The sequence below is a fragment of the Bolinopsis microptera genome, chromosome 5 (assembly GCF_026151205.1).
Source record: "Bolinopsis microptera isolate Bmic1 chromosome 5, MBARI_Bmic_1.0, whole genome shotgun sequence".
NCBI lineage: Eukaryota > Metazoa > Ctenophora > Tentaculata > Lobata > Bolinopsidae > Bolinopsis > Bolinopsis microptera.
Window position 1 is genome coordinate 20,528,232 of NC_087076.1, and position 27,468 is coordinate 20,555,699.

The window sequence follows — 27,468 nt, forward strand, 5'->3', positions numbered from 1 at the left end:
TATAATAACTGATGATCATGTGACAAAGTAAACATGTTTTGGCTTTTGCCCCTATTTCGAAGATCTATATATTCTATGACTCTATTAGTGTGCGCTTTAGGGTTTCTTGGACAAGACTAAGGGGGACTAAGAGAAACGAGCACGTTATGAAACTGATTTAAACTATTGTAGCATATTTAACAGTAAAGAAAATGGGAGCTAGCTGTTGAACTTCTTTGAAGTGACAAAACTCTCTCAAAATAATACGAGGCTGTGCTGATTAGAGCTGCTTGATTCAGCTTAAATAAACACGTCCAATTATCGCGCTTATCTTAGTAATCATTCCTCCGACATCAATCTCGGGCATCCGGTATTAACCTCGGGCTTTCCGGTACTAACCTCGGGCGTTCCAGTCTCAACAATAATCATATTTTCATGCATACAATATCATTATCTTCGCGTCTGCAGCTTATCAATCAATTTCAAATCATCGAACAACTAGCTCCTAAATTCCGTTATCTAGAACTGGGCTTTGGCCGTAATCATTCATAAATCATTTGTCAATTATTCGGTATCGTACTGTGTCATGCTGTTCAAAGAATGATTCCGCTTATTTGATCAAAGTTTGAATCACTTGAGTTCTCTCAAAGAATTTAACACTATTTCAAGATTTGAGATTAAAGGGGATTTATTATTGTATTGTCCTAGATTCAAATTCTTGTCCCAAAATCAGGAGATGGAATCAGGTACTGTAAAGAAATCAGTCTGGAATCAGTTGGCACAGCTGTGAATTCTACAAAAACTAAAATTATTAAGAAACTAAAATTAAAATTCAAAATACACATGCGAACTGGATCTCTACAATAGCATTCAACATTCTTTCAGACAAAAATCGGTAGAATATTGTCCAGAACATCAGAGCTCAAGTTTAACAATTTTAGGTTAAATTTGTCAAAATCACTAAAAATGTGACAAAATTGACTTTTCCTGCCCCAACAATTTCAAGATAGTGTGTAAAAATTAGCATAGGCTGCTTTATTACCTATATAAATCAATCCAAACTACGAAAAAGATCTGTTAATCTGATGACGATTACCTAACTCTAATAGTAACTGATGTGACAAAGTAAACATGTCTTGCCCCTATTTTGAAGATCTATAACTCTATTAGAATTCAGCATTCTTTCAGAAACGATTGGTAGAATATTGTCTAGAACATCAGGGCTCAAGTTTAACAATTTTAGATTAATTTGTCAAAGACGCTGAAAATGTGACAAAATTAACTTTCCCTGCCCCAAAAATATCAAGATAGTGTGTTAAAATTGGCATAGGATGCTTTATTGCCTATATTAATCGATCCAAACAACGAAAAAGATCTGTTAATCTGATGACGATTACCTAACTCTTAAAATAACTGATGTGACAAAGTAAACATGTCTTGCCCCTATTTTGAAGAGCTATACTTCTATTAGAATACTATGTAACTTTATCATCAATGAACTAGTTATTTTTCCAGCAAGGAGCTGACAGAGCTATAATAATTTTTTTGTGACGAAATTACCCTATTTTTGACCATGTTGCGGTAGTTTAATTGTGACACTGTTAACACTTAACATATTGCCACCCGACAATGATTTATGTGACTGGTGCGTGGTACTAGCAGTGTTGTTTGATCCATAGTATGTAATATAAGGGGTTTAAGCTGGTATAGTAGTTCAAGGGGGCTATATTTATGAGTCGCATTTGAACTTGATTTCTCTTGGAGAATTTCTCTTTAGACTCTTAACTTTTATTTCTCTGTTTTTGTTTTAATGTTATTTTAAATTTCTTTCCGTCGTTAATTTTTACACATGTTTAACAATTTTATTACAGAACTGAAGAAGACGTTGTTACGTGGAATGATTATTTCAATTCAATAAAGTTTCTAGCCTAAAGTTTGCTGCTTCAATTTGTTCGCAAGTTAAGAGTCTAAAGAGAAATTCTCCAAGAGAAATCTTAAGCTGGTATATCATTATTTGTTTAATTTCACACATGTTCAGATATCATCAAGATTATGTGACAAAGTAAACTTGTTTGTGCCTTCTGTGTTTTAATTCCTTACGACTATATGATATAATAACAATTCCTAGCACTTCCAGGCCATCAAATAAACCTACACTACTCAGCATTGATTATCAGGGTGCCCTAAACATTCTTCACATGTTTTCTTAAATGTGTGACAGAGTAAACCTGAGTGCACCATCTAACGAAAAAAAGTCGTCAAATATGTAGGTAATGGTCATATGTACCCATCCAATCAACTGGACACTCAAAAATTTGGTCAAAAACGGCAGCAAGGGGTCCATATTTACTCCGTCACATGTTTATAGTGTGACAATGTAACCATTTCCGTGCCGGCTGTATTTAAGCGATATCTTATCACCTGATTAAGATATGGTTAAGTGACAAAGTTAGCCTAGAGGATGAAACGATTATCCTAACCATCAACGGTTTGTGTAATTTCATAGTGTGACAAAGTCAACTACACTGTGCCTTTTAATAGGGTCACTTATATTTACCAATATCCTCAAACTCAAATGAACGTGTCCATATACACAATATATGAAACTAGGGAAATCTGAATGAGATAATATCAACTATAAGAAATACACCAGAACATAATAAACACATTTATCTAAGATTTAACTAAAACGTTTGTTCCTCTTGTTGATCATTATTGGCTCCCATAAAATTAAAAGCCGCCTCAAGAATAATTTAAACATTTAATTTTTATTCTGAGAAATTGAAACCATAATTGAGATCATCAGCTTTTTGGGGTTCTTGTAGAAAATGGTTCCAAGTACATAGCTACTTTCATGGTTTGGTGTCCGATCTAAATTGTGATGCCACAAAAATGAACAAATTCGTTCATCCTATATATCGAATTCTTAGATTAGACAAAATACCATAATTGAAATGGAATGCTTTAATTGGATTAGCAAACAAACAGATGAACTTGGGATTAAAATTCAAGAGCAGCTTCAAACTTAAAGAAAATCTAAAATTTAAAAGTGATAGCTTTGAATATCAAATAGTAATCAGGCAATAATTTTGAAAAATGACTCATTCAACGCTCTTAAAAATATATATAATAGTTCTAGATACCGGTGGGGAAGTGAACCATATTTACTTTGGTACGTGACAGTGAATCTGGGTCCTGATTGGACAATGCTGAGAACTAGTTGGGTTACCTCACCACCAACATCCAGATCTGAAGGTCCGGCCAAATCGTCTTTTGTGTGCGATTTTAAAAGATTGATCGCAATTAATTAATATTCACAAATAACAAGCAGATAACAAATCTTTCAACTCATAAAACTTAAATTTCAAAGTGTCTACATAGCTAACGTAGCATGTTCTACAGTCCACGCCCATGTTGCACATCAAGGGCTTATTCGTGGATTAAAAAGTACGTTTCTTAACAATTTTACGATACCGTAGAAACTGAATCTCAATGTTCATGACATTATTACTGATCGTAAAATGAGTATTTCTTAACGATGAAATTTTAGTTATTTGAGAATTGGGCAACTCTCTGCAGTTTTTTATTGAACTCCATGATGTGATGGTTTTCACTGTGTCACGTGACTAAATATTAAACGGTTTTTATTACGTTACAGTCACGTGACACGACAGATCCGATAAGCTTTTTATTAGAACCATAACTTGGAGAGTTGTGTCTGATTTATATCTCTAGACTTGAAATGAGGAATTGTTGAGGGTCGATCCCAAAGATTTGTATCCTCATCACCTGAGATTAAAATATAGTAACTACGTAGGTTTATCTTATAAACAATAAAAACATGAGCAGTAATGCAAAACTACCACATACACATATGTTGAGGATTAAAGATTTCAAGCTAAATTTGTTTATGTATATTGTATGTGCTCCCTCTATGTCCAACGTACGAACCTCTTTGGAGAGAGTGATTTGCGTTTTTTAGGTGTTGAGAGTCTTCCGATAATGTTTTCAACTTGACCCATTCTCCTTATCTTTACTGATATCTGATAAGGCGTCAGACCTGAAATAACCAAATTCATTCAAATAAAGAGTCTGCGAAATCTTGCGAAATATGTATATTATATTATGATGATTATGTTTAAATTTGAAAGGATCTTTACATTTAGGGAAGTTCTTCCTGATTCGATAAAGATTTAACGTCTGAACGATAACACTATTTTTTAAACGACTAAATAAAATGAATAAACTGTTCTAAGGACCTCTGTTTGAGTGTTCTGAAGGGACTTGCTGAGGAGAAACCTCTTTGTACTCGATACCAGGCCGTTTTCCTTTGCATACATTCCCATTCTTCTTCGGATAGTTCTTCTTGACCGTGAGAGGAAGTTCAGGAGAGTTTCCCTGTGGTGCATAACACGCATACTTGTTGAACCTGGAAACCACTCCATTGGGTTGCTGCTGTGAGTTCATAAACTTATCAAAACTAGGATCATTGCTGGTCCTAATCTGCTCCATTAAAATGCTGTACGCATCAGAGGACCGCATGGTTCTGACGTTTTCCCCGATGGGCTCGATGTTGGGGAGCGGTTCCACAAGGACAGGACGGTGACGTCTGAAGCGGCCAGGAGCCACCCAGGGCGGAAAGAGAGGAGCTCCCTCTGTCTGGGAGAAGGAGTCTGTGGGTTTCTTGTTGACGATCTGATATCCCTGGAAAGGGACGGACGGTTCAAAGGGGGAGTATAGGGAGTTGTTAGCCGGGTACTGAGTCTGACATGTCCTCTGCTCGATAGTGGGCGCTACCCGAGTGTTATCCTCGTTGCTGAGAGTGCGAGGGGATGGTCTGGATACCTTTCTAGCGCTCAAGAGTGGTTCTACCAGCACTGAACTGAGTGGGGAGTTTGTGTAGTCGAGGAAGGGACTGTAGGGCGGGAACATGTCCGTTTGGATGGCTATATCCACCACGTTGTCTTGTCTCTGCACGATGAAGACTAGGACGGGAGTTGAGACCTCTATAGCAGAACAGTGTTTGCTGTGGTTAGGGAACTGGGTCTGGACCGTGCGTTGCTCCACAGGAATCCTCACAATCTCCTGACCTGACTCGTTACGCTCTACTATCGGGAAGGTGCTCTGCATTGACAGACGTCTACCATCCATCCAGGGAGACAGAGGGTTATTCTCAAAACAGTTCATTCTACTGGAGTCCTTCTGTTGATCTTCAAAAGGAGCAGAGGAGCTGGGAGGCTCCAGATACTGATCGTATATAGAATGCTGGGGACTCCACGAGTTTGACTGCTCGTCAATAGCCCAGGAGGAGCTCTGAAATTGTTCGAAACTCTCGTGCTGGCGTCTCCACTGGTTCCACTCAGGGTTTTCCTTGGGAGTGAGGTCGTCAGGTTTGGAACTGAAGAGGACGGTGGGAGGTTTAAATGTGTCCACAGACTCTGAACTGTCGTGGTAGTTCATCCTAACGTAACTTGGTTTCGGTTTAACAAGGTGTTCGTTCGAACTAAGAGGAGCCTTGATGAAGTCATTCAGCGAGGTGTTCGCAAACAAAGAATCATTCCGTGGAAAGGGTTCCATGTAGGTGGGTTCCTGTGTCGGGAATACAGTTTGTTCATCAGCTAGCATCTCATCAAACAACCTCTCTGCAACCGACATGTCTCCTTTTTGACGGGACGCGGAGGTGGGTCGTCTTTCATCTGACTTGTAACCTCCACTCCCTTTACCACTCTCCTTAAAATCTTCTGAGGTCTCGTCAACTACCCTTATCTTCTCATCGCTTCCTCGACGTGTTTCAGAGAAAGCATCTATGTACAAGGGAGCTGGTCTGTGCTCGAAGTCTGAGGTGGAAGTAGCAGGTAGGTCAGATTGGAAATGGTTGGCTGTGCTAGTCTTCACAATGTTCGGCTTGATGTTAAACCGTTCCAGAGAATTCCGTATCCTTATGGGGCTAATACGACTAAAGTCAGAAGTAGGAGGGACATCCTGTGGGACACTGACACTCTGGCTCGGTTCAATGCTAGCCACGACCTTCTTCATTAGGGTCGCATTTTCAGATACGTTATTTTCAGATACGTTATCAAAACTTTTATCCGTGTTCACAAGCAAATCAGAATTATCAGCCTGCATTCCAGGACTTTTTATCAAAGTATCTGCAATATCGGGTTGTAGTGCTGACTCCGAAGAAAACACTCCATCCTTAGAAACTCCTTCATTTCCTCCTTGTTCTAATTCTTCCACTTTAACGGTGGGAAGTTCAAACTCCTCAGGGGGTTTTGTTTCTCCTACAACAGCAAGTCCTTGATTATATATCTCTTGGTCACTCATTGGAAACAGTGTGCGTAGGACAGACATTTTGGTAGCTTCTTCATCGGGGCTTTCAGCTTGGGGCTTGTTTTTATTGTTTTCTTCAGCTGATTTCAAGGATTTTTCAAAAGCTTTGCTTTCCTTGAACCTTTCCAACACGATATTGAACACATTAGCTTGAGGGTCTGGGATGTCCTTGATTGTGGAGGCAAACAGTTTGTACATGGTCTCAGTATCATCAAGTGTCTGTATGTTTCCTGCCTCGATAAGTCTGTCTATCTGAGCAGTCAGGCCTCGGTTTTCCTCCGCCTCTTCATCTGACTCATCAGCCTTGTTCACAGTCGGTGTGATTTTAGACCAGGCTGATTTAGGAGGGGAGAAAGGTGTGTTCAACTTTGCTGCACTATCGAACTCTGATTCCTCCATGACGTCGAGAGAGGTTCTCCCTCGGGGATGAGATGCAGACATCCGGGCCCGACCTTGCATTCTCCTGCCGTATACGTACTTCAGCGTCTTCTTAGCGTTGGTTTGTTGTACCGAGGTTTTTGGTTTGATGTACAGGAGGGTTCCTTCTACGGGCTCCTCTTTTATCACGGAGATATCCTCAAAATCAACAGGTTCCTCTTTCACTGCCACTAAAGGTTGCACCTCTATCTGCTTTAACTTTTTGACACGTTTTCTGAATATCTCCACCATCAGCATCTGATCAGGCTCTAAATGCTCTTGCTTTATTTTTAATGTTTCTGGCTGGACAATAGTTTCAGGTGCTGTGTCAGATGATTCCTTTAAAACGGGTTTATTGACTTTCGGCGAATCGGTGGCAGGAATAATTGGAGACGAATTGGTTTCAGCATATGTTTCATCGACAGGCTCTGTTTTAATCGCAAATGGAATGCATGGCTTTTTATGTTTTTTCGTCTTTTGCTTCCTCGCCTCTTCCTCAATGTGGGATGTCGGATGAACGATGTCCTCGGTCGCTGTATCAGTATTTTCATCAGATCTACTGACTTTAAATGGTATATTAAGCGATACAGAAGACAAATTGATTTCAGATGATGTCTCATCGACAGGCTCATGTTTTATGGAAAAAGGAATGCACGGCCTTTTATGTTTCTTCTTTTTCCGCTTTCTGGATTCTTCTTCGCTGATGGGCGATGGTTCCTCAGTATTTGGAATATTAGGTGTGATATTTTCACTACTTTGTGAAGGAGGATGGATTGATGTGGATAGCTCAGCTGGACGCGTCAATGCACCCCTCTGTTGAAAGCAAGGAGCTGATGAGTATTGTTCAGAATCAGTGCTTAATATTGGTTCAGGGTGATTTCTGACACAGTCAGATTCGGAGCATTCTACAGGCTCTGATTTAATAAGAGCGTTGTGGTGATCACAATCCATCATTTCTCGTTTCACGGCCAGAAGGGGGTTTGGATTGACTGACATGTCCTCATAATCCATCGGCTCTGGTTTGATCGTCGGAGCCATATAAGGGTTTCTGTTGACTTGATCTTGATTACTAAAAGTAGGATAATTAATCTCTTGCTCAAAGCACCGAGGATTGCTTGTTAAATCCTGAGATGTTGAGGTGGATTGCTGCGAAGAACACGAAGACGGAGGTCGAGAGTAAGAGTCGAGTCTGGCCACCCTTTGAGAAACTGAGTATGGTCGTGATATCCCGTGCGAGGTACCAGACTGAAACTGAGTCATGAATTCTTGGAGCTTCTCCTCCTGCAGGGTAGCATCGGGACTTGTACTTCTACACTTTTTTCTGGCGGCCCATCTGGCAGCTCGATTACTGTCGGGAGGATACCTTTTTCTCAGAAACTCCTGGATGTTGTGACTTATCCGGATCTTCGGCACAAGAACCACAAGACTTTGCATTTTCTTTCTCTTGCGTTGGTACATGGGACGATGTTCTCGCGTTGAACTGGTGCTCTGCTCTCTCATGTGGAACTCATCCATATCCTCACACTGCTCTTGTCTCAAACTTTCAAAATATCTCTTAGCTCGTGCCAGCAGGCCCGGATCCTTCATGTCTGTCTCCCCATAGTGCGGGTCAAAGTGGGGTGCATCAAACTCTCTAGTATCATTCCCCTCTGCAAAGAACGAGTACAGTCCATACTGATAGCTGGTTAGATCGACAGTCTTGTTCAAGTTCCTGGCTACTTTAGAAGGATTGAACCTGCCAACAGGTCGAGATGAGTTCTGAGTCTCAGGGAGAGTGGTTGAGGTAGCAGGGGGGTGAACACGTGAACATTGTTCAGGACTACAAGGTTCAGGCTTTATCACTACCGGAGGAGGAGCATCAACTATCTCTTCTTTAATGTTTACTCCTGAAAAGAGCAAAATTTCAGTTTCAAATTGAATATCTACAGATATCTGCAATCTCGTACTTAATTCAAAATGAGATAATTGGTTCGCACGGCCGTGACAACACACTCGACAATAGAATGACACACCATTTATTTTTCTCTCGCGATCAGACGGTATCCTCTAATACGAAATAAACTTCGGAACAGGTTTTCCGACGACTTCAGTTCAACTGCAGTATATTATATGACTTCAGTTTAACTGCAGTATATTATCATGATTATAATATGACAGCGAAAGTTTCACTTACCAAAGTTTTCAGGGCATGTTTCCATCTTCTGAGTCAAATCTTTCACGCCATATTTCCCTTGCTGAAGTAGGCATGTCAGTGAATCAGCTAAGTATATTATTATTAATTGAATGACATAATTTCCACCGATACGCTAACATTATTCTATACGATATTGTGATCTAATAGGCAAGGTTAACTTTAACCCTTTCCAAAGTCAAGCCAAATATACAGAATTATCCGTATGTAACCAAGGAGACTTAATCTAACAGGGCACATGCCCGCAGCTTCATATTTATAACTCTGCTTATAATTTACATTATAGTCAGTCACTCCAGTGAACAGTTTACTTGACTAAATGATAAAACAAGTGCATGACAGAGAAATCAGCAACCGGATTTTGCCATGAAGCAGAATTAATAATTGGAGTAGAATTCTAAGACGCGCAATGCGCGCGTCATTTTTTGATCAACAAAGTTCAAGCCGTGGCCTATCTAGCAAGGAAAAATGTTCTTAAAACTAGCAATAGGAGAGAAAATGCGCTTGCACAAGTTAACTTAATAACATTTCTAGGGCCTTCTGGACAGAATACCACGTTGACCGATGACACATTATACCAATTATACAGAAGTCAGTAACATACACGAACAATCTGCTGAAAAAACCATTATAACAGTAAATGGGATAAATCACTTAAACAAAAGATCATTCAAAGCAGTCCCGCTGCTACGAGCTACGAAAATAAACAAAATAAATCTGAGACATCAATCGAAATAGATTCTACAAACACAACCTCAAAACGTCATTAAAAATCCATAAAAAACGAATAAAATTAAGTTAAAACAACAAACAAGGCCCTACTAAACAACAAACTCGAAAATCTAGAAAATTCTAAAGTGTTAACAGCAGAATGAACAGAGATAAGAATGTACTCGTTTGATTTGACACGTGACACTTCAACAGAGCAACACATAAACCCGCTAAAGTAGAGCCTGAAGGTAAAAAACACCTCTTATTGATGGTTAAATTTGTCACGTGTGATCTTTACAAACCAAGATATTTTCCTATTTGCAAACATTTTTCAATCGCTGTCATAGCTGCTACCATCAGAGTCTGAGTCCGTATCAGCAGCCACTTCGCCCGAGTTGGGTGGAGCAGGCTGGTCAGGATTATCTAGATATATCGGGTCTAAACCTTCCATTCTCATTTTGGAATGCAGAGCCGCGGGAGGTATTCCCATGTGCACCATCTTGAAATATTTTGCATACCGTGGATCTTTGCTGACTGGTGTGTATTCTGAAATGGGAGAGATACTGAAGGTCACTAACTTAAATAAGCGGGAAAATTAAGCAAGTCAGTGATAAAAGGACGTCAAATCCTTTTGATATTTTCCCAGTACAACATAAAGTGCTACGCACATATCTACCATACACGATATAGGGTTAGGGTTATATATACATGGTCCAGTTAGGAACTTCTCAGTCAGATAGCACCAATACTCAATTAGTTACATAGTTAGTTAAATAGTTACAAGAAACAAGTAGAGCTGAATAAAGTATACCTGGAGCTGGTTCAGCAGCAGCAGCAGCAGCAGCAGCAGCAGCAGCAGCAGCAGCAGCGGGCTGCTCATTCTCTTCCTCTATCTTATCAGCAGGTACAACAGGAGCTGACTGTACCGTCTGTTCAACTGGGACTGCTGTGTTGTTATCCTTGCTAACAGCTTCCTCTAGCTTGACCCCCTCAAGTTCAGGAATGGAGGCTAGTTTAGCCTCTAATAACAGGAGGGTTGTTTGGATTTGTTGGGTACGGCGGTCTACCTCTGCTAGTTTACTCTCAGCTTGACACGCGAATCTGTTCAAATGTCCTGTCATCTGGGGGAGTCTCTAGGTTAATATTTAGTGAATTTAGTGAATTTATGTTTATATTCAGCACAGAATGAAATGGAAAACTTTAGCAATACGACGTATCTATAATACACTGTTTAAAACATGAAACTACAATATCCAACCTGTATAATGAAATGGTTGATATAAGCAAGTGTTCGTTTGTGCTGTAAAGGTTCTAGAAGCTTCAAGTCCAGACTCTGCCCCACAAGTGGGACTCCATCTGCGTCCATTACCTTGGCCACGTGTTCTGGACCACGTGTTTTGAGGAAACTTCACATTCTACCTAGTACCTATAAGTACCGCTCAAGTTATAGTTTTATCCTTATAAAAGCCTGATTGTCATGTGATCCGAGCATTACAAGTTTCACGTCAAGTTTCAATTTAGAATTAATGTACTAAATCAAACTCAAAATATGTTCCTTTTCTTATACTTTGGTGTCTAATTTAATGAATATGCAAACAGTAGCGATATTGACAGTTAGCAGTTGATACTGGGTGATACAGTGAAAATAACAAGTTTTATGAACTCCTCATAATTTTAAACAAGACAACAAAACTATCGATAAACCAAGGACTTCGACTAATCACAGTTTTCATAAATTAATATATCATACAAAGTTGGGTGGGATTGTCCGCTTAAAAACGCTAACGAGAGCATCACTGAGAAGGAGCGAGAAGGGACAGACTAGCGATACACTGGTTGATATTCGCCTCCTCCTGTTCAGCGGAGATACTAGCGATAACCTCCTTCTCCAGCCAAGCCACGATGTGGTTCCTGATGAAGGCCTTCTTGGTGTTCTCTAACTCAACCTGGTAGTCCAAACGCTTCTTTACTTCAGTGTGGACGGTCTTTATTCGGCGTCTGTATTCCGCTTCGATCTCTATTTGGACCAGTTCACGTTTGATGTCGAAGATGTCGCCGGCCAGCTGGAGACTTTCGATAGCAGCCTTTTCTTCGGCAATGGCTTCTTCGTAGGCAGCAATCTGAACCTGTTTACCTGACAAGTTTATCACGTTAGAACTTTAACAGAAAACACTGCAGATATTCATGGAACTCCGGGTAACAATGTGACTGGCAATAAAATTAGATTAATATAATACAATTATATAATTAATATTTGCAATTTCAAATAGATAATGGATTATTGAAGGTGTGCACTGCAAATATCTCTTCTCCACCCCCGATCCCGACCAACTGATTTATCTCGAATGTTTTAACAAAAGATCTTTTCTTCCTAAAAACATTCCCAGAAAGTTTATTGTCATTATCAGATGACAAGTCGATAATGTAGCGACTTAAAATTTGAGAAAATAGCAGTTTAGATAATTACATATTTTGCAGGCATTTTAGCTTTTAAATAAACACTTGTGTTGGCCGTTGGGATCTAATGTTACAAAGTTAAAACACTGAATACAATTGCATCATTATGTTCAATTATGCTCATGAAGTTATTTATTGTGTAATGTAACATAATGTAAGTTACGATGTTGAACAATCTAACCTGAGAATACCTAATCTCTAAAGGCTTACAATTTGGCAATTTGTTCAGCTTGATTGCGGTGTTTTTTGTCTCCGCATTTTCGCACATAAAACAATTTAAGCAGGTGTGGAATAGTGCGTTGCCTCTGATCAATATCCGGTACAATACATCGTGTCGGCATAATTAACATTATTTTTCATGAAAATATAGTGTTTTATCATAACTGTAATATGGAAAACCAATATTGATCCTTAGTAGTGATTACTCAAGGCGCCCGAGTGAAAAAGTCGCTTCGGGTTATATATAATATAAATAGGTTATATACGTCTTACACATAACAATCATATTGTATTGATTTGAACTTGTTAACTTCAACAACCTTTTCTTGTCACCAGACCGGTTTAAAAGTAAAGAATATAGGAAATATAGAAGAAAATGTCCCGGAAATGAAGGAGCTGATCAAAATGGACTCGACGAACGTTATTTTATCTAAAATATCAACGTGTTACTTAAAACCACAATTAACATGTTGTTTTACATCTCTATATTATATTGTGTAGAATAGATTTTTAACTACATTAAGGCCAATAAATTTGGTTCACAATAAATTTGGTTACTAAAATGTTGGTTACTATCATTTTAGTCACATTTTTCGACTTATCGAGACCATTTTCCATTCCATTTAAATCAAATAAATTAGATTTTTCCATTGTTTAGCTAGTTTTTTCTCGATTTCGCACATAAAGTCATACTTTAAAGTTTAACGTCAGGCATTTTGATTAAATGATTTGTTGCAATTTGCCAGGAAAAGGAAGTAAGAGAATGTGAAAGCATAAAAGCAGTGGATTACACGTGTAATAGTCAAAGTAGTTCAGCAGTAAGAACAGTGATATCATTATATTAATTATAAACAATGTAAGCTCAATAATATTCATGTCATATATGCTCTACTGAAATTTTGGTCTGCGTTTAAATTAGTCGCCGAAAAATTTAGTCTCAATAAATTTGGTTTACAACAATTTTAGTCAAAATGTTGACTAAATTTATGGTAGACTAAATTTGTCGTTCTTAAGGTATTAACCTTTTAGTTAGCTAAGCTGATAAGGAGTTAAATGGTATACTTTTAACGTACACAGGAATACAAAATTGTTGAACTATTTGTGATTGAAAACCACTCAATAAAATCACACAAGAGCTTTGGCTCGGACAAATACCTTTTCAGGGATATCTCGCAGATCTTGATATTATGCTACAATTACCATACTCCCACCCACTTAAACTAGACACTTCTCCTTACCTTCACTCATTGTAGTCTCTATGCTTGCAGTGTATTTGTCGAGTCCATCAATCACCATAGGTCCTATCTTCTTGCCTAAACCGTAGGTGCACGTAAACAGAATTGCTCCAGCCAAGACCTGAGTATATGTTTTAAAGTTAGCATTTGAACGTAAATTCAAATAAATTCGACATTATAATTTGCATTCAATGAAAAGGTTTAGACCAACCACGTGCTTTAAATCTACAAGGTTTTTCCTCTATACCAAGTTAACTAAAGTCGTGTTTAACCAAATTTAAACGAATTAAACGAAGCTTAGTTACACACATCCATGCAAGATTTTACAAGCTATTTCTATGTTACTTACGTCGGCATCAAGAACAATCATTTCCTTGCTGACAGCTGTAGCGAGGAGGGAGCCTCCAAGTACTGCTGCTCCAGTTTGTCCAGTTGAGAGGGGATTCTTACTTGCTTTTACCTCAGCAACATCTGAAACAAAAATAAATGTCAAATATCAGAACATTAAACCGTGAAATACATCTCGTGGTATATGTAATAAAGCGATCACAAAACTAACCATGTTTATTGTTTAAGGTACCAAGATATCCAAAGTATAATATTCAACTGCTAGATCAATAATTGTTGATCTAGCAGTATCAATTTATCAAATAAAATGAAGCAAAAAATGGAAATACATGGCGTATGACTGTTTAAAGGTTTGCAATAATTAAGGCCACAGGGGGGGGTCCGAGGTCAATTTTGAGATTTTGAGATATGTTGTAGAGCTCGATCTAAATTTTCAAATGCTTTTGTCCTTACCGAAAACAAAGTTTCCTATTTGAAGATATCGCGCGTTGAATTTTGAGGTTTACCTGTAATTCTATTGTAAATGAAAACTTTAAATGCAATTGTGTTCAAAATCTATCTTCTTTTTTAGTTTATGACTTAGAACCTTGTAACTTGGCAACAATGTTCTTAAAGGTATTTTGAGTTTTTGTTATGTAACGATTTATGATATCTTGCTCCAAAGCTGAGATATGAGGTTAACCATGAGTGAGAATTACAAAATTTACAAAATTTAAAATGGTTAACCTCATAAAAAGAGTTAGGAGCAAAATTACAACAATCGTTACATAACAAACTTTTAAATTTATGTCAGGAACATAAGTTCCAAATTTGAGGTGAAATGGATAAAAGCTCTAGAAGAAGATAGGTTTTTGAGGTGGTAAATAAATTGTTCAGGAGAGTCAAAAGACCATGATTCTGAGAAAATATGTTAACCTCAATTTTCCAACAAATAAAGGACATATAATAGTTCTGTTCACATTGGATGGCCAATTGATACCCATTGATAAGTTTAACTTGTGATGAGAGCAACAAAATGTTAAGAACTGGTTATTTGTGAGGTTAACTGATTAAAAAGGCAATAGTTAACCTCTATTTTACGACAAACTAGTCGCTCTGGGGGGCTAAGGGTGGTGTGCAAGCGTCAGATAGTACGTGGTCTGCCAACTGGCAAAAAACTTTTTTTCGACCTCGGACCCCCCCCTGTGGCCTTAATACCGATGTGTTAGTAGAACTAAAGTCTGAGTTAAAAGTTAAAGGGTTAAAAAGTTCAAAAACACATACCTGAAGAAAATCTGTTGGTGATAGAGACCAGAGGGAGCTTGGAGCTCTGACGAGCAAGCAGGCAAGTTCTACTGAGCATCCTAAAAAGCACAAGTTGCATAAAGTGATGTTTAAGTAATACACATTACAAGAGCTGCACCTGTCGTAAGGTATGCTCAACAGAATACAGTGGCACAATAGATGGATCAATATCATGTCTTATGCTGATGTCAGCTTCATCTACAATATCAAAAATAGATCAGAGGACCTACTTTCTTACTACAATAGAGCACATATAATCACACATGCCGTTTTATAATAACCCTCTTGACAAGATGAAGTCTTGTCAAGAGACACAGAAAGCTATTCACGTGCAAATATTATTGGAGCAACGCATTTTGATCTGTTCTGTTGTTATTGCATTGAGTGATTTGTGGTATATTTTAATCGGCTTTATCTTATTACAAATTTATTAGCCTCCAGTCTCAACCCTGTAACTATAGGCTTTCTAGTCACTTATAAGAATTGAACAACCCTTGGACTGGAGTCTGTGTCTATTAGTACAAAATCTGTTACTACAAAATCAAAGGTTGAAGAAGACTGTTACAGATTCTTTGCCAAAATGACAAAGAATAAAATTGATGGCTAGCTACACACCAACAATAAGCCTGATGACTGAAAGTGAGTATTGAGGAATCTTGGAGTTAGATTCTCAGCCGATTTATTCAATTTTAGTTTTTAAAGGTGACTGATATAACTCAGGAACTAAATATTCATCGCAAAGACATGTGATGAACACTATTCTCGTCACATTCCTTACATTCTGAACTTCCGTAATTTCTGTGGCAACCAGATTGCTATTGCGCAGGGAATGTACAGCAAATAATCTGAGGTAGCCTAGTGATTAGAGCATCCGCCTTCTGCGCAGAAGGTCCAGGGTTCGAATCCCAGTGTCACCTAGTCTATGGAATATCTAAGGATTCATTGGATATATGCCATCTCCTTGGTCGACTGATAGGGAACTTGATTGAGGGTTAAATGAGGAGGGGTACCTGTTAAAAGTTAAAGAAAATTCCTAGGATACCCCCTCAGTACATACTGTAAACATAGTACTATTAACTATTAACTTCCTACACGCTTCCTACAAACTCTTAATAAGTAGCCATCCACTTTAACGCCCATACACAAATCTAGATAATGCATTCATAACATTGAAAAGATAATGCAGTTGGGAGGGCAACTGCGATGATTCCAGGGCAAGTTCACATCCTCTGAAGATACTTTTACATGTTTTTGCAATAATGAATTGATTCATATGCCGCAAACAACGACTTCAGGTCTGGAGTTATAAATTATTATTAAATCTAATATGGCTAATAAATAGAATGATTATTAACTGGCCCCTTCATTTGGGCAAATAACGTACTCTGTAAAATTATATACACAAATTCATATCTGTGTATATAATTAAATGTCTCGAGTTTTTAAAAGCCTTGGATTGCAAGATCTCATTTTCAAGATATTAAAATGTAGACTAAAAGAAGCAATCGTTTTGTGAACCAGAGGCGGATATTGAGGGCGTCCAGGCATGCGTGGACGCCCTAGAATTATTATCTGGTTAGTGGTTACTGGTGCTTGAAAATAGAAATAGTAATAGTATTTGGAAATATCTAATTGCGATATAAATCTTTTTATTCTACTCAAACGTTCGAATGTGAGCGCACGCATGATCTTTGTGAAATCATGTTATAGGGTGTCCAATCCTCGTTTGGACGACTCTGCCACACAGTTGTAACACACAGTTAATTGCTAACGGCTACAAAGCACATCATTGCATCAACAAACTGTTAATTTATACAACCAGTGTGTCCAGGACACTGCAATTTGAAATATCTGCTAAGTTTCTGTCTTTGTTTCCTGTCGCCTATTACACATTACATACAGGCCCTGTGTGTAACTGTAATGTGTAAAACGTGTGGGCTTGTGCTAGTATGTGCATGGTAATTTCTAGCTTCGGTGTAATTATCGTAATCTTGCCTTCTACGTTATAATAATTTAATTAATTAATTAACTTTCTGCCGTGGTATGTATGCAGTCATCGGCGAATAGCCATCGGCAGTTGGGGGAGAAGGGCCGCCCCCAAGCCCCCTGAATCCGTCGATTGGACACCCGACACAACGGCCAGCCAGCTCCCGCGAGCCGCCTCTGTTGTGAACAAATTTGATTCTATTCCTAGCCGATTCAAGAATTTGGCCACCGGGTCACTGGGTCAGTAGGTAAGCTGAAAGGCTATTCACATGACTGTCTCTATTTGTCACAATCTTCATTTATCTTTGCCCCGGAACTTTGACCTGTTGACATTGTGTTTGTATTATAGTGTAGTATGGTTTTGTTAGGTTTCCACCTTCGATCTTTTTTTTAGGTTGCTCAGCTTGTGATTTTTATATTAACGTTAAATTTTCTATCATTTGTAAGAATTACTGTTGTTTCTAGCCATGTACCTTTTGTTGTAGGCTAGAGATGTAATTTCATTACGATGATATTTGACAACAAATTGTACTACTATTATACAGTACACTATGATGCAAGGTGGACTGGTTTAGTTGAAGCTTCCGCCTTCTATGCAGAAGGTCCAGGGTTCGGATCCCAGTCTTAACATTAGCTAAGGATCTATTGGATCCATGCGAGATAACACATTTGTGTAATAGCTCTAAGCTCCTAGGTCGCCTCAACCAAATGGTTATATATAAACGTGATTGCGGGTTATGAATAAAGAAGGGCTCTACTAAAACATCAATAATCCTTTTAAAATACATTATATTAAATCTGAGAAGTTTTCCCAATTGAACAATCAAACAAAATGATGAATGTAAATCTTCATAAGAAGAAGGGATTCTAATTTATTGATTATAATATTCATTAACGGGTGATACTAGTAAAATATCTGTTCCAACTCGGCGCGCATCCTGGTAGGTTGTAAACGTACAAAATATTCATTGCAATAAACATATAATATCCATTACTTCAGGAGTGATGACAGAATATAAAAAGAAGGAATACAAATTTTTAAAGAATACAAGTTTGAATTTTTACGTTTAGGAAAGAAAAATTTTTTAGGAAAGAAAAATTTTTATTTACCACAAAACAATCAATACATAATGTTATATTCATAAATAAATTCAAATTTCAATTTCAAACACATATACAGTACGCCGCGCACACAGCCACAATTTTCAATTGTTCAGAAATTCGAAAGTCAGCTGTAGGCGCCGCGCACAGGATCTATTTAATTGTTATCTTACAATTACATGTCGCATTTCTTAGTTACTAGAGCCAAAATTTCAGAAGCAAAATAATTTAAAACATATTTCTGTCGTTCACGCAGTACAGGCCGTGAGCACTGCGATCTAATTAATAGATCGAATAATATTAATGGAGAAATTCCAAAAACCGCGCGCTCGTTATTTGTGATTAAATTGAGTGCGCACCTCTGTGAATAGCAGTACCGCTCAAGCATGAAGTACTAAGCGGTACGCAGTTCTGCGTGAGGCGTAGACATTTGTAGCACACGTTTCATTCAACTAATCAATTATGTGACATGTAATTATATTTATATTAAAGCAAAAAGAATATTAATTTTAGTAATAATTGACGTAAACATATGTGTTTAAATAACATTTATAATCTAGCGAGTTACCAATAATATAATACTATTTGTTTGTATTATTGATTATATATGTTTACACTAGCCTATATTATGATGGAGATATACATTATATAATTGCTCCAATATTCAACACTGCTAAACAACAAATACCTACTCGCCCATCGATGAAGCAGTCGCCAAAACAAAGCTCAAAGTTAATATACCTTCGTACTTCGTTTTGGAAACTGTAGAATGCCAGTAAATAATTAATGTTTCAATCGTGTATTCGATGGGCAAGCACTCTCCACTCGAGGCCGAGACAAACGGCACCGGCTCCGCCCTGCAACCATGAAGTAATGTAAGCAGTAAGGCGGGTCGGTGGTGTGCGCCGTTTATACGGCCCACAGCACGAGACATTTTGAGCTCCAAGACTTAAGACTATAAAAGTCCCGAGTTAAACGTAGCGACTTACCATCGTCAGCTGTCAAAAATTTAGAATTTGTATGTTATAAACTCTAATCTGATATCAGTATAACATGTAATTTAGTTTGTTATTGGCTAAATTTTTAACTCGATTAAGCGATGCAGACGGATGAACTAGGCTCCTCCTCCCTCGAAAACACAATGAGAGGGGATTGTGGAAGGACACGAACACTATTCGTTAACTCGTACCCCGGGTACCCCCTAGAACTATGTCCCATCAGAGAGAGCCCATCATCCGTCAGATCGAAAACAGTGTTTTAATTTTGATATATACTGTACCAATTACAATAAATGGTAAGTCAAGGCTGACGTTGGTAGCAAAATATAAAGTGACACGTTACAACAAAATAACCACTACACACTACACACTATACGCTATAACTATTGTACACAGTACACAGTATAACTAAAATATAGAATATAAACAAGGTTACAAGAGACAAAAGGGTTTACAGAAGAGTTTTACATCGGCTCAGCACCGCCAGGACATTGGCTATACACGTGGGTCAATAAGTTTGATTTGGTATGGTTCGACCGGGAAAGTGGTCGAAATTAGTGCTCTTAATGAGTCATCACTGTCGTCTGAATATTAGAGCGGGAACTTCCCAAGTTTCGGCCGACAACGCGCGCGCACAGCATCGGCGCGCAATGCCATGCGCGCGCGTTTCCATATTGCTGTGTCATTCGGCGGTTGCGCTCAGCGTAACTTGGAAATGAGTTTTATGTTGTTTACCTAAATTCAAGCATGGTAATCATAGATAAGCTTGTCAGTCAGTAAGTGCTTAAGTGGGAATAACAGGCAAATAAATATCACTTCTTAATCAGAATTCAGTGAAATTTTTGTCACACCACTCAGTTCCATACCGGTTTTGAGCTCTTAGAAGTGACTGTTTAAGTAAATTCTTGATAGATCTGCATGTGGAGGTGAAATTTAACGGGCCAACTTTACGGAATTCATTCCACAGCCATGCAGATTTACAAATAAATTGATTAGTTGGAGAGGGTGTAATGAACAGATTATCTTTCCTATTTGATATGTTGAATAAGTAGTATAACGAAATTGGTACTCGTGACTTAATGATCTTAAAAAGTTCCATTAAACAACGGTATCTGTACAGGTTCTCTGTAACAAGTAATTCATGTTTTGTGAATAGAGGCTTAATAATAATAATAATTCTATACTGTTACATAATTTAAAAATTATGGCCCCTTATTGTGGGCAGAGTATGTGTCTTTATTTAAGTGTCCTGATTTAAAAATCATCTGAGTGACTGCATTGAAATAATTTAAGGAGAGTACCATAAAAACGTTAAAACAAAAGGAGTAACAACTAGAACATACTTATATTAATATCAACATTAGAACAAAATACAGTCACCTAATTCTCTTCTCCTACGGTTGAGTATAGAGGAACCATCTTTGGCGTGTATTAGGGACTTAGACCATTACAAATACCCTGCTGTAAGTTTGCAAGGTAAGTAAGTAAGTAAGTAAGTAAGTAAAGATTATGACATTACATCATCACAAGTGTCTAAAAATATCATTGCACTAAATAGAAAAATAATTCAAATAGACATATTCTTCCATCAACATTAATAATTTATTAAATTCAATTTTATTAATTAATAAAATCTAATGCATTATATATAAATAATTAATTAAAACTTCCCAGTGGAATAAAGATTTATAAAACGTTTCTTCGCCACAAAAGGATGAAACCAAAGATATTCATTATGTGTCTCCTTATTGCTTAAATAACTGGGTCCTTCAATTTTCCCTAAAACTTCGTTCGAAACATTCCAAAAATAAAAATCATTTACACTGTTATTAGAAATCATTTCTTTCTTAAATCCTTCCAACCTAACTTTAAAGCTTAAAACTGTCGAGCAGTTCTTGACATCTGAAGGGAGTTTGTTCCAGTAAGGAATGACTCGCTCCGGAAGAAAAGAAGACTGGAGATTCTTAACTTTAGTTACACTCTTACTACACCTATTGGTTGAAACTAGATTAAGACCAGATCTGCTCATTCTGAACAAACCCGATCCATATTCAGTCAAACCACTAGTTACTTTAAAAGCTTCAATAAGGTCCCCACGTATTCGCCGCTCTGCCAGCGTTGTCAAATTGAGGATATCCAGTCTACGGCTGTATGGAAGAGTACCCACCTCATCAATAAGACGGGTAAACCGCCTCTGGACGCTCTCCAGCTCCAAAACAGTCCCCCAACTTCCATGAGCCGCAACTGGATTCCACAATTGGACACAATACTCAAGATGAGGTCTTATCAAAGCTTTATAAATAGCTATCATTACAACCTTTTCTCTAATAACTAAGTTCCTTACAATCCAGCAGATCATACGATTTGCTTTAGAAATACATGCTTTTATCTGTTCATTCCAAAGCAAGGAGCTATGGGTAATAACCCCCAAATCTTTTTCCTGTGCAGATACTTCTAGTTCTACTCCATTTACAATATAATTCGAGTTAGGATTATTATTCAGATTAATATGGACTACTTTACACTTGGCAGGATTGAAGTTTAAGTGCCAAATACTCTCCCAAATTTCGAGTTCTAAAATATCATCAGATACACTTTTATGGTTAGCTGCATTACAAACTAACTTGAGATCATCTGCAAATAATTTAATCTTATTTTTAACATTGTCAGGTAAATCGTTTATATAAAGAATAAACAACAAAGGACCTAATACTGACCCCTGGGGAACACCAGATAATACGTGTTTCACCTCAGACCATTGACCTTCTACACAAACCCTCATGGTTCTGTCTGTCAGAAAGTCTTTTATAACATCTAAAACTTTTCCCTTGACCCCAAACCCCTCCAATTTAGATAGAAGTCTAAAGTGGGGGACTGTATCGAAAGCCTTACTAAAATCAAAATATAAAAGATCAACAGGAGCACCTTCATCTAAAATATCAAGAATATTATCAAATGTCTCTAAGAGATTAGATAGACAAGATTTACCCTTCACAAATCCATGCTGATGCTTTGAAAAGGTATGTGGACTAAGTGGGTCGAGAGTACTCGACTTGGAAGTGGGTGTTGAGAATTCTCAACTAAACTAGAAGATAATGATGTCCAGAAGATGAGGCAGTAGATGGAGTAGTAAAGGAGTAGTAGAGGCTGAAGGGGGAGTGATGTCATAAGGAGATGTAGGACATGAAGGGGGATGGAGGTGAAGGAGCACTAATAAGTATAAGTATCAATTCTATGATAGTTCATCGATGGCGATCTGTGCTAAAGATCGGAAGGCAGTGATGCTGCCATCACTACCATCTCTTAAGATAGACCAGCATGGTTGGTCACTAGTGGAGTGCTCTTGAATGGTTTCTCTGTAGGAACAGCGGTACAGTGGACAAGAGAAGATTCGATGGTAATTGTTGTCCAACATCTGACAATTCGGACACTGAGGGTCGCAGTTGTTGGCAACCCTTGCCTTGAATGCTGTGAAGGTGATGTCATGGCCATGCAAGAGAGACATTACTTTAGTGTCTGTGCTCCTGCTTGAGTAGCGAGGAAACAACTTTTTGCTCCTCTCATCGATGTTATCCAGTATCTCACCCGGATTAGAGGACTCTTTAACATAGAATTCAGATCCTAGACGTTGAGAATTAATTGGTCTTGCTCTAGCACATTTCTTGAATCTGTCTACATAAGCTTCATAGTCTCCAAATAGAATCCTGATACACTTCTTTTGAGTAATAAATAGCGGTTTTAACTGATTATTGGGAATACCTCCCCAGACAGAAATAGCATAACCTAGGTGTGATTCAAAGAGAGAATGATATATTTGCTTATACAGTGATTCTGGTAAGCATTTCTTAATACGGTAGGTACGTCCACAAGCACTTCTTAGTTTCTTGTTGAGGGATGATATATGTGGTTTCCAGCTCAATTTATCATCCATGATTACTCCAAGAAATTTTGTCTGACTTACACGTTTAATTATTTTGTTATTAATGGACAAGTTTTGGCTATCTATATCGGCATCTAATTCGTTATTATTACGTTTAGAGGGAGAAAAATACATGTAACAACACTTCTTTACATTAATGTGCAGTAGGTTAACTCCCATATACTTGTTTACGGCCTGTAGTACTTCATTAGCTAATTCATATGCTTTATTTCTCGAATCGGCAGCGACAAATATATTAGTATCGTCTGCAAATAAGACAAATTTACCCTTTTTAGTTATATTGCATATGTCATTGATGTACAGTAGGAAAAGTAGAGGTCCTAATACACTACCCTGAGGGACCCCGAATTCGACCGGTAATTCATCAGATTTGGTATCCAAAACGTTTACAAATTGTTTCCTATTAGACAAATAACTAGAGATAAGATTCAGAGCATTTCCTCTTATGCCGTAGTTGTTTAATTTTGTAGTTAGTTTACAGTGGTCTAGAGTGTCAAAGGCTTTTGAGAGATCGATAAAGACCCCTAGGACATGTTGCTTTTTACTAATTAACGATAATAAATAAAGACACATACTCTGCCCACAATAAGGGGCCATAATTTTAAATTATGTAACAGTATAGAATTATTATTATTATTATTAATTAACGCTTCTATATGTTCTACAAAGTAGTTCAGTGCATGGCTGGTGGAGTGTCCTTTTATTACAGATTAAACATATCATTGTATCACGTTGCGACCCCCACGGTCGTTTCACTATCGTCCTGACGATACAGGGGGAGCCGCGCACTTCGTGCGCGGCGGGTCATACAACTGACAACGTATGACAAACATATCATATATAACCATAAAAGCCGCGCGTCGGCTGATTGCCTCATTTTGGATATAAAATAATTTTAATCGACAGAAGCTGATGAAGATTGAAAAATATCAGCTCAAAAAGCTTAGCTTGCACCATTAAAAAGATCAAAGACTTGAGTGCCAAATTATTTAGTTGATGGTCATTGGTCATCAGATTATAAATTATAGGTCATATTTCAATTTTCCTTTTAATAATTGATAATATTAATCACGGCGCGACCATTTAGTCATACTAAAATGTTAAGGCAACAAGCTTTTACAGTTCAATGATTGGTTCAATCATTTTAAAATCAATATTGGAACGAATAATTATTTAAAAGTTGATTAAAAATAATAAATATGGAGCATATGCAGCAGTTAGCAACAGCCAGTAGTAGCCAGCAGCAGCTAGCAGCAGTTAGCAGTAGTTTGCAGCAATTATCAGCAGTTTCTTTGTACCTTAGTCTCACTGTGTTCAAAGCGCGCGTCAGTTGTTCTTATTCCAAATCTCAAACTACATATGCGCGACGCGCATGTTTTTACCAAACAGTAGTACAAAAATCGAGCGCTTCATCAATATACGTCAAGTATTTTCTATAATGTTTATAGGATCGTGTCGACTGTGAATATGTCCAAACTACAACTAATGTTACTGGACAGTGTCTGAAAGAAGTGAAACAAATTTTTAGTGAAACAAATTTAAAATTTTATCCTTTATTTTACAATCATAATATAATAATATTTATAAGCCTCCGTTTTGAAAGTTTTAAATTTTAATACATTCACATTTCTATTTAAAATTCAATTTTATGTACAAGTTAATAACTGGCCGCCAAAGCCGCGCATTCTTGAAAACAGGATTAACTTGATTATAGTTATACGACTATGTAAATTAAAAACTATCCGTGGTTTTTTCTTTTAAATAAATAAATTATAATTTTACCTAAGTCCAAAGCCAGCTTTGAAAAATTTACTATTAAATCATAATATATCGTCAACTTTAAATATTTACAATGCAACAATTCATTAATCTGTAAACACGCGTACTCCAGCCCCTAAACGCATAAATTGTTATGCACTGCTGCGCGCAGTGTTGTGACCCCTCTTCGTCGTATTTTACACATATTTGGACGTTGGCAATTTATTCAATTGATAATTTTAAAGTTTTAACATTTTTTATTTTAAATTCTTTTTTAATATAGTTCTAAAACGATTAAGCTAGCTTTCTGTGAAAATTTAATGTACTTTCGTAAAATAATTTTGATGTGGCAGCGATTTGAAAAAGAAATTAGTTAAAAATGATACAAAAAAATTGGACATTTTTTGATATTAAAACATGTATAACTTTGGCTGTGTTGACAGTAGAAAAATAATTTAACCCTTGTCCGAAAGGTTTACAAAAGTTTTACGCGCCGCGCATAATTGCCGCGCAATTTCGCGTGTCAAATCCGTCTAAGAGTGAACATAATTGATGAAGGAGCACGTTGAGCTTTACACCTCGTGCGTTCACTGTTCGCGCCTTAATTGCGCCCAGTTCACTTGTCACTGTTGCCTCGCGTTATTCCATCATCCATATTTCTGCTCTTAGTTGCTTTATAATGTGTCAGCAGTAATCAGCCCTGCTGTATTATATATTGTGCTTGATTGTTGATATCTAATTCATTAACTGTTTACGATGGCAGTTTATATGGTGGATGATGATTAATCACTCTACAATCGCCTGTCACGTGACTTCTTCAACCCGTTCTGTAGATGGCCCTAAACAACTATTCGAAACCCGGAAACCATAACCCTCTAATCAGATCCCAACCCTAACGGCCTAACCCTAACCAAACCCTTTACAAAAGCATATACTGAAACACTATAGAGAAATTAGGCTAACTTCCTTATACGGTCATATCACGTGATCGAGACAGTTTTTCGCCAATATCTCGTTAGGGGAGAATTTTAACCTTATGTCATGGGGGTAATAGGTAAGTGCTTAGTAACCTCTTTGCTTTTATTCGAGCCTTTTATTAAATCGAAGTTACAGTTCACGAGGTTGATCCTTTGGGAGATATTAAATCCTGTTTTACTATTATTTATAAATTCTAACGTTTAACTTTAATAATAATAAGTAAGTTTGGACGCGACTAGAAACGAGTTTAATCGACTAAGTTTTTGATTTTGTGTACCTTTTTATCATACAACTTTTTAATTTCAGCAAATTTTAGTTAAAGAGTAAATCAAAGTTAGCAATCATTGAACTCAATAGTTAAAAAGGTGACTGTAAAAATAGAACTAAGATTTCGATACTTTTAAATGAACTTCTAGTTCTAATGATATAATTTTAAATTATTAGATGTTTAAATTTTCCTGATAGCTGGATCATAGTCATGTAGAAATTAGGTTAAACATTGTCATGCAGAAATTAGGTTAGAATAATTTTGTCCATAGAAAACACAGTCACGCCTTACATTATTACAAGCTTTAAAGGGCTCGTGAGTCGTGTTAGTGTTACTATTACTTTTGAGCTTGAAAGCAGACAAAACTTTGCTTATTTGTTTGTTTATTATTTTGTTTGTTATTAGAGAAAGAAGACAATATTACCTCTCGATTATTTCAGGAGAAGCTAAAAGCGCTGAAAGACCAAAAAGCAGCTTCCGCAGGAGCTGTTGAATCAGCACGCTGAAGAAGTACAGAGACTGGTGAACAAGCTGATAAACTCAGACAGCAGCAAAAACTTCAAGTGAGCTTCGTGACGTCATTGACATTACCGTCGTTGTGACGTCATTTTCGATGTTGATCCGTGATCGAATGAATTTATTTGTATTCTAGAGATTCTATTTTAGCATTTGACAAGTAACAACTTTGGCTCTGTTTACTGTGCTGTAATGCACTGAACGACCGGGATTCCCGGCGCCGGGGGAGGTGTTTATTCCCGGCCCCGGCCAATTTTGAGTTTTTGGCCGGGATCGGAATTATAGATTAAAAAGTCACATAAGAACATAAAAACTACTGTCTTATTTGACCCCCAATTCATACTTACATTTACAACTTATCTTATATTGGTAAGGGATCAATTAGCCGAAGTTGAAATGGAAAGTGCCAGTTTTAATTTAAAGTCTGAAGCACTGAGCGTGAAAAGTGATATTAAAATGGACTCTAAAAGTGCCTGTGTCTTCATACTATAGTGTTCCGCCTTACTTCTATACTACTATAATCGAGCAGGACTTGACAAGCCCACTAAAATAAGTTGTGTAAAAAATACCACCAGTTCACGGCCCAACCACATTGTTTATTTGTACACCCAGTGAATTATTCCTTATATGGCGCGAAACATTCCTGGCCTAACGTGTGTGCTGTGTTTCTCCGCACTATCAGTTGACTACCATTCATGATATGTAGTTGACTGCCTCTGTACTCGCATTTATGTGTTACTTGTTTTTACGTG

At 37.5% G+C, this 27,468-nt stretch overlaps 4 protein-coding genes and 1 long non-coding RNA gene across 5 annotated transcripts; 1 reads left to right on the forward strand and 4 right to left on the reverse strand.

The window, feature by feature from the left end:
- Window positions 1-2,594: 2,594 nt before the first annotated feature.
- On the reverse strand, window positions 2,595-7,806 carry LOC134815689 (uncharacterized). The gene is made up of 3 exons (XM_063824250.1): window positions 4,239-7,806; window positions 3,931-4,039; window positions 2,595-3,768 (listed from the first exon to the last, which is right to left on the reverse strand). Exons 1-3 carry the CDS (start codon window positions 7,762-7,764, stop codon window positions 3,765-3,767), a joined length of 3,639 nt encoding a protein of 1,212 aa, XP_063680320.1. The 5' UTR covers window positions 7,765-7,806; the 3' UTR covers window positions 2,595-3,764.
- A 16-nt stretch (window positions 7,807-7,822) lies between these two features.
- LOC134815543 (uncharacterized) lies at window positions 7,823-8,959 on the reverse strand. The gene is made up of 3 exons (XM_063824084.1): window positions 8,900-8,959; window positions 7,936-8,612; window positions 7,823-7,840 (listed from the first exon to the last, which is right to left on the reverse strand). The coding sequence occupies exons 1-3, from the start codon at window positions 8,922-8,924 to the stop codon at window positions 7,823-7,825; spliced, it is 720 nt and encodes a 239-aa protein (XP_063680154.1). The 5' UTR covers window positions 8,925-8,959.
- A 964-nt stretch (window positions 8,960-9,923) lies between these two features.
- Window positions 9,924-11,057, reverse strand: LOC134815315 (WASH complex subunit 3-like). Its single transcript, XM_063823833.1, has 3 exons — window positions 10,887-11,057; window positions 10,440-10,749; window positions 9,924-10,174 (listed from the first exon to the last, which is right to left on the reverse strand). Exons 1-3 carry the CDS (start codon window positions 10,992-10,994, stop codon window positions 9,960-9,962), a joined length of 633 nt encoding a protein of 210 aa, XP_063679903.1. The 5' UTR covers window positions 10,995-11,057; the 3' UTR covers window positions 9,924-9,959.
- A 224-nt stretch (window positions 11,058-11,281) lies between these two features.
- On the reverse strand, window positions 11,282-24,181 carry LOC134814781 (ATP synthase F(0) complex subunit B1, mitochondrial-like). Its single transcript, XM_063823009.1, has 5 exons — window positions 24,178-24,181; window positions 15,151-15,232; window positions 13,889-14,010; window positions 13,543-13,660; window positions 11,282-11,762 (listed from the first exon to the last, which is right to left on the reverse strand). Exons 2-5 carry the CDS (start codon window positions 15,227-15,229, stop codon window positions 11,422-11,424), a joined length of 660 nt encoding a protein of 219 aa, XP_063679079.1. The 5' UTR covers window positions 15,230-15,232; window positions 24,178-24,181; the 3' UTR covers window positions 11,282-11,421.
- Window positions 24,182-25,704: 1,523 nt separating this feature from the next.
- On the forward strand, window positions 25,705-26,664 carry LOC134814784 (uncharacterized). The gene is made up of 3 exons (XR_010160193.1): window positions 25,705-26,008; window positions 26,239-26,297; window positions 26,641-26,664. It is a non-coding gene; the product is annotated as an uncharacterized LOC134814784 (long non-coding RNA).
- The last annotated feature ends 804 nt before the right edge of the window (window positions 26,665-27,468 follow it).

Bases quoted from the DNA above. Each gene is read 5' to 3' on its own strand.
- LOC134815689 (XM_063824250.1), bottom strand. From the start codon at position 7,764: ATGGCTCCGACGATCAAACCAGAGCCGATGGATTATGAGGACATGTCA. The intron at 4,040-4,238 runs GTCCTTAGAACA...TGGTTATTTCAG, and splicing joins TTCAGAACACTCAAACAGAG to GTCTGACGCCTTATCAGATA.
- LOC134815543 (XM_063824084.1), bottom strand. From the start codon at position 8,924: ATGGAAACATGCCCTGAAAACTTTG. The intron at 8,613-8,899 runs GTAAGTGAAACT...TGCTCTTTTCAG, and splicing joins AACATGCCCTGAAAACTTTG to GAGTAAACATTAAAGAAGAG.
- LOC134815315 (XM_063823833.1), bottom strand. From the start codon at position 10,994: ATGGACGCAGATGGAGTCCCACTTGTGGGGCAGAGTCTGGACTTGAAG. The intron at 10,750-10,886 runs GTTGGATATTGT...AGACTCCCCCAG, and splicing joins TCAACCATTTCATTATACAG to ATGACAGGACATTTGAACAG. The intron at 10,175-10,439 runs GTATACTTTATT...CTCCCATTTCAG, and splicing joins TGCTGCTGAACCAGCTCCAG to AATACACACCAGTCAGCAAA.
- LOC134814781 (XM_063823009.1), bottom strand. From the start codon at position 15,229: ATGCTCAGTAGAACTTGCCTGCTTGCTCGTCAGAGCTCCAAGCTCCCT. The intron at 13,661-13,888 runs GTAAGTAACATA...ACATATACTCAG, and splicing joins TGATTGTTCTTGATGCCGAC to GTCTTGGCTGGAGCAATTCT. The intron at 11,763-13,542 runs GTAAGGAGAAGT...TAAACTTGTCAG, and splicing joins AGAGACTACAATGAGTGAAG to GTAAACAGGTTCAGATTGCT.